The 11,264-nt window shown below is 37.5% G+C and overlaps 1 protein-coding gene across 5 annotated transcripts in view; it reads left to right on the plus strand.

Annotated features, from left to right (window-relative positions):
* The window catches only part of ZNF248 (zinc finger protein 248), a 20,308-nt gene extending 11,355 nt beyond the window's left edge, over positions 1-8,953 (plus strand). For 4 of the 5 annotated variants that reach the window (XM_005861775.2, XM_005861777.2, XM_014536073.1 and 1 more), the window contains exons 3-5: positions 588-714; positions 1,361-1,456; positions 6,716-8,953. In XM_005861775.2, coding sequence (XP_005861837.1) covers positions 588-714; positions 1,361-1,456; positions 6,716-8,214 — 1,722 coding nt within the window. In that variant the 3' untranslated portion in view covers positions 8,215-8,953. The remainder of the gene's footprint in view (positions 1-587; positions 715-1,360; positions 1,457-6,715) is intronic. The other variant, XM_014536074.1, reaches the window with a different exon arrangement.
* The last annotated feature ends 2,311 nt before the right edge of the window (positions 8,954-11,264 follow it).

The raw sequence follows: 11,264 nt of genomic DNA on the forward strand, positions 1-11,264 counted from the left end.
AGGATAAGAAAAGGTTAATATGCAAATTGATCAAACAGCAGAACAACTGGTCGCAATGATGTGCACTGACCACCAGGGCGCAGATGCTCAATGCAGGAGGAGTGCAGCTCAGCCAGAAGCCAGGCTCACAGCCAACTAGCGCAGTGGTGGTGGCGAGAGCCTCTCCCGCCTCTGTGGCATCAGTCAGACATCCCCTGAGGCTCCTGGACTGTACCAGACTTCTAGTATATATAGATAGATGGTGAGAACTCTTCTGAAATCCAAGGTCCCAGATGCCAGCCAAAGGACACCTTATGGCAGACTTTTCAAGGGCTAGTGGTCTTAGCCCTGCTCTGTTCTTTTCTGCACAACACACATCCCATCTTTCATTTATTTTGTCCATATATTCATCTGTTTTATTGAATATATTATTCATAATTTATTTTGGAAAGTCAGTTTGTACATATTTTATCCTACATAGTATAGCACAGAAGAAGGCATCCTATATGACAATTTTTAGTAAGCTCTAAAGAGATTAGTTCTTTCAAAAATTTTCCCCATCATATTGTTCTGACGGCTTCATATAGAAAAAGAATATACCGTTACAGGAACAAGTGTCATTCAAAGATGTGTGCGTGGACTTCACCCAGGAAGAGTGGTATCTGCTGGATTCTGCTCAGAAGATACTATACAGAGACATGATGCTGGAAAATTACAGCCACCTTGTCTCAATAGGTAAGAATATTTCCATGTGACTACCAGTAGCATGCATTTCTTAGTTGATGAAACATATGAACTTGCTGTAAGAATTTTCTGATTTGAACAATTAGAGACTTGGGCTAGCATAAAGAATGCTGTGTTTTTCCCTCCTCAGGGATTAGTTGATTAGGGCACCTCCTTTGAACAGCTCTTTAAGCTGTACCTTTCTTCCCATCATTTTCTCAGAGTCCCTAAAACCAGGCTGTTTAGCCATACTATACCATATTCATTTCAATCCACTATTCATTTTAACACCGGAAAGTTCTACTTCCTCAGTGAAAGTTAATAATGTAAAAGGAGTGCAGCCATTGTGGCTAAGTGGTAGAGCATCAACCTGTGAACTAGGAGGTCATATTTCGATTGCCGGTCAGGGCACATGCCTGGGTTCCATGCATTTCTTAGTTGATGAAACATATGAACTTCTTGTAAGAATTTTCTGATTTGAAGAATTAGAGATTTGGGCTAGCATAAAGAATGCTGTGTTTTTCCCTCCTCAGGGATTAGTTGATTAGGGCACCTCCTTTGAACAGCTCTTTAAGCTGTACCTTTCTTTCCATCATTTTCTCAGAGTCCCTAAAACCAGGCTGTTTAGCCATAGTGCTGTATTATTTTCTCTTAACAGGGTATTGCATTACTAAGCCAGAAGTGATCATCAAGATAGAGCAAGGAGAAGAGCCCTGGATATTAAAGCAAGGATTCCCAAGCCAGTGCCACCCAGGTGAGTTCATGAGTTCACAAGCAGATGGAAGCCACAGGAAGTGAGATCTTAAGCCAGGGGTCCTCAAACTTTTTAAACAGGGGGCCAGTTCACTGTCCCTCTGACCGTTGGAGGGCCGGACTATAGTTTAAAAAAAAAAACTATGAACAAATTCCTATGCACACTGCACATATCTTATTTTGAAGTAAAAAAACAAAACAGGAACAAGCAGGAAGTGAGATCTTAAGCCATTGTTCAGGTCTTATCACCTTTCAGATATTTCTTTTTGTAGCTCAGACCTTTGGAAGTTCTAACGACAGTTGGCCCACATCAAAAAACTATGAACAAATTCCTATGCACACTGCACATATCTTATTTTGAAGTAAAAAAACAAAACAGGAACAAATAAAATATTTGTATTTGCATGTGGCCCGCAGGCCATAGTTTGAGGACCCCCGTCTTAGCCATTGTTCAGGGCTTATCACCTTTCAGATATTTCTTTTTGTAGCTCAGACCTTTGGAAGTTCTAACGACAGTTGGCCCACATCCCTTTATTACCTCAATCACATTCCTCCACATGTCACTTTCACTCATAAGTGCTTTCCTTCGTTCTTGTACGTTTTAAGGGTGACTTACCTATACCCATAAGCCAAACGCAGTCGGGTTTATCTTAGATAATTTTTTTAATGTATCTTCTTTTTTTTTTCTTTTTGGTTAGTGTATCTTTTAGAATTGTTCACCTTCTCTCTATTTTCTTTGTGTTAGCTGGTGTGTTTTCATGCAGTACTTCTATATATTCATTTAACAAACATGTGAGCACTCGCTATGATCCAGTTATGTTTTTAGGTAATTAAAAGAGTAATGTCCCTGCTGTCATGTAGTGTATATTACAGTGAGGGGCATAAAGCATACCTGTGTGTGTGTGTGTGTGTGTGTTTGTGTGTGTGTGTAGCACAAAGCATACCTGTGTGTGTGTGTGTGTGTGTGTGTGTGTGTGTGTGTAGATATATGTGCATGTATATACACACACAGTGTTGGGTGATGGTAAGTACTGTTAAAGTAGTGGAAAGGGATGGAGAATGATGTATTATTTGGTAAGAAAGTCAGGGAAAACCTTTTTAATGAGGTTAATAGAGACGAGACTAATAAATTGGAAGCGTGAATATTTTAGGCAGGGGAAACATTAAGTGCTGAACTTCTCAGGCAGATATATTCTTAGAGTGAAGAATGGCAAGGAGGCCAATGTGGCTGGAGACCAGTGGGCGTGGGGGAGATAGATAGGAGATGATATCATAAGAAGCAGATACATTAATTTTGTTTTGAGTGATGTGAGAAATCCTTTGTTTTTTTAGTAAATGTAAATCAAATTATGTCATCAAATCTGATTTACAGTTTAAGAGAGTCTTTCTGACTTCTAGTCAGTGAATAAACTATGGTGGGTGGGTGGTACTTAGGCATTAGCAAGGAAGAAACACCAGTTAGGAGGCTATTATGTACTCCAGAGGAGAGAAGATAGTGGCTAAGGCTATGCTGGAAGTGCTCAGAAGTGGTAGATTTGTACAGATGTATTGAAATGCGACTAAGAGGATTTGCTGTTGGATTGGATAATGGTGTGTGAGAGGAAGAGAGGACTCATGAATGACTCCAGTGATTTGTCTCAAGCAACTGGATAAATTAGGGTGTCATTTACTGAGATAGAGAAAATTAGGGAGGAGAGATTATAGGGGAGTTATTACAAAAAAGCTTGAGTCCAAATCTAGTCTGTGTATTGGAGGTTGAATGTGTACAAGTATGGAATACAGAACTAGAAGTATCCATTTGAAAGGCATTAATTTCAGGTGGTGTCAAAGGCATGGGTTAGAGATCTTCTAGAACAGGTGTTGGCAAACTTAATAAAAGACCAGAAGGTAAACATTTCAGGGTTAGTGGCCACATGTGGTCGTGGTTGTTGCTGCTGCTGCTGCTCCTCCTGAGCCCCTTTGCACCCCTTTCTCTTCCTATTTATTCTCCTCCTTTCTTCTTATCCTTGCTCCTCCCTAGTGCTCTTCTACTTTGTCCCTCTAAAAATGTAAAGAACATTCTTAGTTCAAGGACCATTCATTGCTTGTAGTCATAGTTGGCTGACTCCTTTTCTAAAGAGTGGTTCTTTGTGAGAGAAGTAGTCTTGGGACAATACACGTTTATGAGACATGTAAATCCATTAAATCTCATCATTAGAGGAGATTGAGAAGGAACAGTCTGAGTGACGTGAAAACCAGAGAGGCTGGTTTTCTACGAGTCAAATAAGGGACATTCTACAAGCCTTTTACCACCTTAAGTGGCAACCATGGGTCACTGTGCTAAACCTGTTATTTCCTATTACTAGTCTATTCAGATGCCTGTTGTTTTCCTTTCAAAACCATCTACTACATCTCTTCATTTTCTCACTTTTCACTGATACCACGTAAAACCAGAACTGTGCCTGCGATTTTTCATTTCTGGCTTGAGCTACCTCCTAAATGGCTTTTATTTTTTTAACCTAAAGCATCCAGTGTATCTTTTACTAGCCTGACAAAGTAGCTTTTTATTAATAAATAAAATTAAAGTCCTTATTGACTATCACAATGTGGTCCTATTCTTTTTCTTTTTTTTCTTTTTTATAAGAATTTATTTGAGCCAAAATGATGACATGCTGGGAATCAAGATCACAAGTGCTCTACTGTGGTCCTGTTCTACCTATCTTAATTTCTTTCTTTCTGCTCTCCAGAATTTACACTAAAACCCACACTATATTATATCCTAAATTCACTTATAAATGCTTTCTCTCTTTTTTTTAACTTTAAATAATTTTTTATTTTTCAGTTACAGTTGACATACAATATTATATTAGTTTTTGGTGTACGACCCAGTGATTAGACGTTATGTAACTTACTAAGTGATCACCCCGATAAATCTAGTACCCATCTGACAACATAGTTATTACTATATTTTTTACTATATTCCCTATGCTGTACTTTACATCTCCATGACTATTCTGTAACTTCCAATTTGTACTTTTTTTTTTCTTTTTTTCTTTTTTTTTTATTTTATTGATTTTTTACAGAGAGGAAGGGAGAGGGATAGAGTTAGAAACATCGATGAGAGAGAAACATCGACCAGCTGCCTTCTGCACATCTCCTACTGGGGATGTGCCCGCAACCAACGTACGTGCCCTTGACCGGAATCAAACCTGGGACCCCTCAGTCCGCAGGCCGACGCTCTATCCACTGAGCCAAACCGGTTTCGGCCAATTTGTACTTTTTAATCCTTCACCTTTTCCACCCATCCCCCCAACAGCCTTCCCATCTGGCAACTGTAGAAATGTCCTCTGTAGCTGTGAGTCTGTTTCTGTTCTACTTGTTTATTTTTTAGCTCTATTTTGTCTGGTGTAAGTATTGCTACCCCAGATTTTTGTTGGTTTGTTTCCATTTCCATGAAATATCTTTAAATCTGTGTGTGTCTTTTGATCTGAAGTGAGTCTCTTACAGATAGCAAGGTTCTGTTTTTGTTATCCATTAAGTCTCCATATGTATTTTGATTGGAGCATTTAATTCATTTGCATTTAAAGTAATTTTGATAGATATATATTTATTACCATTTTATTATTCATACTTCTTATCCTTCTTTCTTTTTTTTTCTTCTTCTTTCTTCTTCAACACTAATTTGGTGGTGATGAATTGCTTTTGCTTTTCCTTGTCCAGGAAGCTCTTTTATTTGTCCTTCTATTCTAAAAGATAGCTTTGCTGGGTAGAGTAATCTTGGTTATAGGTCCTTGCTTTTCTAAAGAATTTTAATGGATTTTTATTGATTTCAGAGAGGAAGGGAGAGGGAGAGAGAGATAGCAACATCAATGATGACAGAAAATCATTAATCGGCTGCCTCCTGTACACCCCCTACTGGGGATTGAGTCCGCAACCCAGGAATGTGCTTTGATCGGGAATCCAAGCATGACCTTCTGGTTCATAGGTCGATGCTCACCCACTGAACCACGCTGGCCAGGCTAGCCAAAAATTTTAAGATAATGTCTATAAAAACTGAAAACTCTATAAAAGATAAACCTAGAAATAAAAGCAGACTTAAAAATCAACATTGCCTAAGAAACAAAATTATTTTGGGGAGAAGCCAGCCAGCAGATTGAGGTGAAGGAACGTATGACTTGAGGGCTTGGACCGTTTCGTGAACAGCTGTGAGAAAACAAAATGAACCTGGTCCTTTTGTAAAGAAGGCCTGCTCCTCATCTGGGGTGTATTTCCTGTTGAACATTAGTGTTGTGAGTCACAGCTAGAAAGAGAGTTGGAGTTTCAGGTAAAGCAGTGTTCCTTAATGCATGAGGGAATAGATGCTTTCAGAAATTTATTTTGATGTTGACATAAAATGGGGAGAGAAAGGAATAGCAACATGCATTAGTGAGGATCTTACAACAGTAATCAAGTTGTGACAAGGTAAGGACATAAACCATGATCTGCCTCTGCCAAAGCAAATTCTTCCTCTAATTTGTTTTTCAGTCTGTTTTCCTTAAAAACAAAAACAAAACTTTCCTTGTTGAACTCATCCAGTTCTGAGTTTCCTGCTTTCCAAATGAACAACTCTCAGAAAATCTCTGTTTGCTCACCATGTCTTCAGTTTATTTCACCTTCTCTAACTTGCTTCTCTTAAAACATTTAAAAATATATATATATTTTTTGTGAATTATATTAAAGGAAAATCTAGATCCTGGGTTTTGGACTATTCTTTGGGAACTAAGTAAGTTGGTGTTTTCAGAACTCTAGTTTGGTTTCATGTGTAGAGTGGAGTCATGTACTCTACTTGGACTCCTACCCCAGTAATCTGTATACCAGAGGATTAGGACTAAATTGTTCTCTCTCTACCAAACACAGTTCATCCTCTGAAAGCCCTTGTCTACTCACCTTAACTATCACTTTATTCCTTTGGGCTTACCCCATTCTCTTGCATTTCCTTGTTTCTGAATCAGCCACTCCCAGTGCTTTGAATTTTATTTCCTTTTTTTGGTTTAGTTTTGAAGGTTATATTTTTATAAAGTGCTAAATGTCATTGCCACTTTCCTTTCCCTGCTTCCACTGCAGCGTGTATTTTCCACTCCAACCAGAACAGTAAAGGAAATATATAGTTGGATTTAGTTCATACCAGGAAACTGGGTCTAAAACAAAGGATTTATTGCATAATAGGGCATTTGTGTGAAAGTCCAATTCCATTAGAAATGTACTGAAATTCTTAAGATGTGGTTATTTTTCTCATTTCTAGAAGACTGGAAAGTTGATGACCTAATAGAGAGCAGCCAAGAAAATGAAGATGGGCATTTTTGGCAATTTGCTGTCACCACCAACAAAACATTAAATATACATGGTGGTGATAGAGTAAGGAAAACTTTCAATCTGGGTAAAGACTGTGTTCCTTCAAGAAATTTTTCATATAAGATATGTGCCTCTTGTGAAATGAGTTTGAAGAATATTTCAGACTTAATTATTAGTAGAAAGAACTATTCTGGAACAAAACCTGATACGTTTAATTTATATGAGAAATTGCTCCTTGATATTAGGCATGAGAAAACTCCTACTGGAGGGAAATCTTATAACTATGATCAAAAAAGGAATATCCTTAGTCATGGCCAGGATCTCACTCAGCTAATTTTCGACCAGCCTTCTGAGTATAACGAAAATGGACAAGGCTTCCAAGAAGAGGCAGCCTTTTTCTCAAACAAGAGAGCTCAGATAGGAGAGACACTCTGTGAATATAATGAATGTCAAAGAACTTTCATCCAAAACTTAAAGCTCAGTTTATCTCAGAGAACTCATTTAGAAAGGGACCCATATGAATGCAGTATTTGTGGGAATTCCTTCTATGTGGATTTAAGATTGGGACATCAGAGAGCTCTTACAGGGGAGAATCCTTATGAATATAATGAATATGATCAAATTTTCTGTGACAATTCAACTTTTATTATTCATCCGAGAACTTACACAGGAAAAATTCCCCATGAATATAAAGTAAGTCACAAAACGGGGGGGAAATCAGCCCTCTTTAAACATCAGGTAGTACATATGGGAGCAATACCTTATGAGCACAAGGAGAATGGAAATAATTTCAACAAGAAGTCACATCTCACCCAACCTCGAAGAGCTCACTCAGGAGAAAAAAATTTTGAATGTGCTGAATGTGGAAAAACATTCTGGGAGAAGTCAAACCTCACTCAACATCAGAGAACACACACAGGAGAGAAACCCTACGAATGTGCTGAATGTGGGAAATCCTTTTGTCAGAAACCACACCTTACCAACCATCAACGAACACATACAGGAGAAAAACCTTATGAATGTAACCAGTGTGGAAAAACATTCTGTGTGAAGTCAAATCTCACTGAACATCACAGAACACACACAGGAGAGAAACCCTATGAATGTAACACATGTGGAAAATCCTTCTGCCACAGGTCAGCACTAACTGTACATCAGAGAACACATACAGGAGAGAAACCCTTCATATGTAATGAATGTGGGAAATCCTTTTGTGTGAAGTCAAACCTCATTGTACATCAAAGAACTCACACAGGAGAGAAACCGTATCAATGTAATGAGTGTGGGAAAACCTTCTGTGAGAAATCAGCTCTTACTAAGCATCTCAGAACTCACACAGGGGAGAAACCCTATGAGTGTAATGGATGTGGGAAAACCTTTAGTCAGAGATCAGTACTCACTAAACATCAGAGAATTCACACAAGGGTGAAAGCTCTTTCCACATCCTGAATGTTCAGAAATCTTTGTCTACCCTTTCAAATTCATTATTCAGTTTTTAAAAATAAGATCAATGAAACCCAAAGAACATCACAAGTTACTCAAAAGTTATGTCTTATTGCACTTCAGATAATTAATATTAGAATAAAACCTTATTAATGTTTTAAATATGTGGAAGCTTTTACGAAAAAATAAACTTTTGTCAGAAAATTTGTACTTAGGAAAAATTTGTTCATTTAAGTTATATGGTAAAAATCTTTGTAGAGAATTTATGTTGTCTTGTATCATATTCCAAATGTGATACCAAAACTTTATTGTAAATATAATGTGTGATACTCACTTATACTGATATTCACAGTATAATTTGAAGCTTAAAAAATGTTGAATGACAATAGCATTAAACATCCATGTGAAGAATCCCTAATGTGTTCAGGCCTATGTAAGTATTCTAACATGATAGAAATTTGAGGTATGTTTGATTTATATATTAGAGCCCAACATTAATTGTGAAGAGAAAGTATGAACACTTAGTTAAACAACTATTGTGATCTACATTAATATTTCCCACACTAAATACCACCAGTATCTTTGTAGGTTGACATAATTGCATATGTACATGTAAATATATTTATACACACATATAGTGATGTGCTAGATTAAGTTCATACTGGCTTGGGAGTACTGCTGATTTAAATTTTCAGGAATTTTGCAAGCCAGTTGTTAAACACAGTCATTTAAAAATTAAATTACATAAAATTATAATTAAATTATATTAAAAACAAAGGTAATAAATACTCAACACATTACTTCCTAATTATTTTATAATATTTTGCTATTTGTTCTTTAGGTTACTTATATTTTTGAGTCTGCATGGAGAGAATACTGAGTAATGGTGTGCAGCTGCACATCTCTTTCCATCTCTACATTCAGTGCCATCATGTTGGTAGCTTGGCTTAGTGTGAGTATTTACACAATGGAAATTGGCAAACTCTACATATTAGAGTTATTTTCTTAGATAACCTCTTGTCAAGTATTTAGCAGCACACCACTATAGATAAAAGAAAATATATTTGGAAGAGTTAAAGTGAAAACCACATACCTTTTCTCCTATTTCCTGACATAAATACATGGCTATTGTCATTGCTGAACTGCCTCTTCAATAAAGAAGACAAAATATGTTTCTGTGAGGTTTTTAACCACCTCTGCATCATTTCTATTCTTAATACTACCAGGTCTCTTTAGAGCACGGCCAGTATGTTATTTTACAGCCACGTCACCTACCTCTCCTCATAGATGAATGAGTACTGCCATTATTATTGAACTACTCCCATTAAAAAACCAAACATTTTTTTCTGAGTTTTTTTAAGCAGCCTCTGGGTCAATACTGTAAATGCTGTTAATAGTGATACATAAATTCCACAAAGATTAATATTAGTTATAAACAGTAATATTGCACTGTACAAATAAAAAAAATAGTTGTATGTAATGAAATGCCTCTTTCATACTCTTGGTATTTCATTGCTGTATCTATTTAGGCATGATATGTGTAACCTGAGTTGTATGTAATCCAGGAAGTATGTATTTGTCTTTCATACGTCATATACTGTCCCTTTTGCCTTTGTCCTATTGTTTCCTATGATTCCTTGCAACATGTTGATAAGCAGTTCCAAGAGACTCTACTTCTTACTTGTTGGGCTCTGTTTTGTCTTTGTCTATCCGTCACCCAGAAGATATAAGGGTAAATCCAGATTAGTCTGAGATAGTCATGGATATGCTAATGATTTTGTTGGGTGGATATGTGAGATATGAGATGTTTGGAAAATATTCTGTAGTGCTTTTGGGAAAGATCTCAGCAATCAAATGTCATGACATGAGAAAACATAAGAAGAAATTGTCTCTATTGTAATGGACTTTTTCATGTCTATGTGGTATATCAAATTATAGTTTATGGCTCTAAAGGGCAATAGCCCGAAGATAACAGCACACAAGATGAGAAAACCCTAGCTTTAAGATATGCAACTCTATATGGACCTGATCTCTATCAGGACCTTATATTACTGTGATGATAATGGCTTCTCATTTATTCTTGGGGTTATTATTTAGAACTGAAGGCATTTCCCCCAATAGAGATGAATTCTTTTCTAAGTGTTAATATTCTTAAAATACAGTGAATTTTTGGGGAAATTATTTCTTTTTAAAAAAATATATTTTTTTATTGATTTCAGAGAGGGAGAGGGAGAAAGATAGAAACATCAATGATGAGAGAATTGATTGGCTGACTCCTGAATGCCCCCTACTGGGGATCGAGCCCGAAATCTGGGCATGTGCCCTTGATTGGAATCAAACCCAGGACCCTTCAGTCCACCAGCTGAGGCTCTATCCACTTAGCCAAACCGGCTAGGGCGAATTATTTCATTTTAAAAAATACATACTTTTTTATTGATTTCAGAGAGGGAGAGATAGATGAGATAGATCTATGATGAAAGAGAATCATTGATCAGCATGCCTCATACTGGGGATTGAGCCCACAACCAGGGTGTGTGCCCTTACCAGTAATCGAACTGAGACCTCCTGGTTCATAGGTCGATGCTCAACCACTGAGCCATGCTGGTCAGACTGGGAAGAATTATTTCTTTTGACAATTGAATATGGGGTAGGTCTTGTGTCAGCATGGTTCTGGTGAAAAACAGAATTCTAGATTTTAATGGCAGACTTACAGTGGACCAGAAACGGGCTATTGAATCACCTAGAGACTAGCATCTGCAGGAAGACTTCACTATTCTAAATCCTAAAGGGGCAAAGGATGGAAGCAAGTGTTACCAGAGCCCAGTGAGACTTGCTCCCATGAAGGAGGGGCCACCTCCAGAATTGTGACACCAAGTTGCTGGTGCCTCCCTAGGGAGAACCTAAGCAGATGCCATCTGCAGGTAAGCCCGAGGGGGCACAGAGATCTGGGCGGAGCCGATGGAGAATAAGCAGCACAGTGTTTCTTATTCCTATGTAAAGGCTCAGCATTAGAAATTTATTCTAGTTGAGAGTTGTGTTTTTGCTTTGTTGTGCTT

The sequence above is a fragment of the Myotis brandtii genome, unplaced genomic scaffold, assembly GCF_000412655.1.
Source record: "Myotis brandtii unplaced genomic scaffold, ASM41265v1 scaffold1563, whole genome shotgun sequence".
Classification (NCBI taxonomy): domain Eukaryota; kingdom Metazoa; phylum Chordata; class Mammalia; order Chiroptera; family Vespertilionidae; genus Myotis; species Myotis brandtii.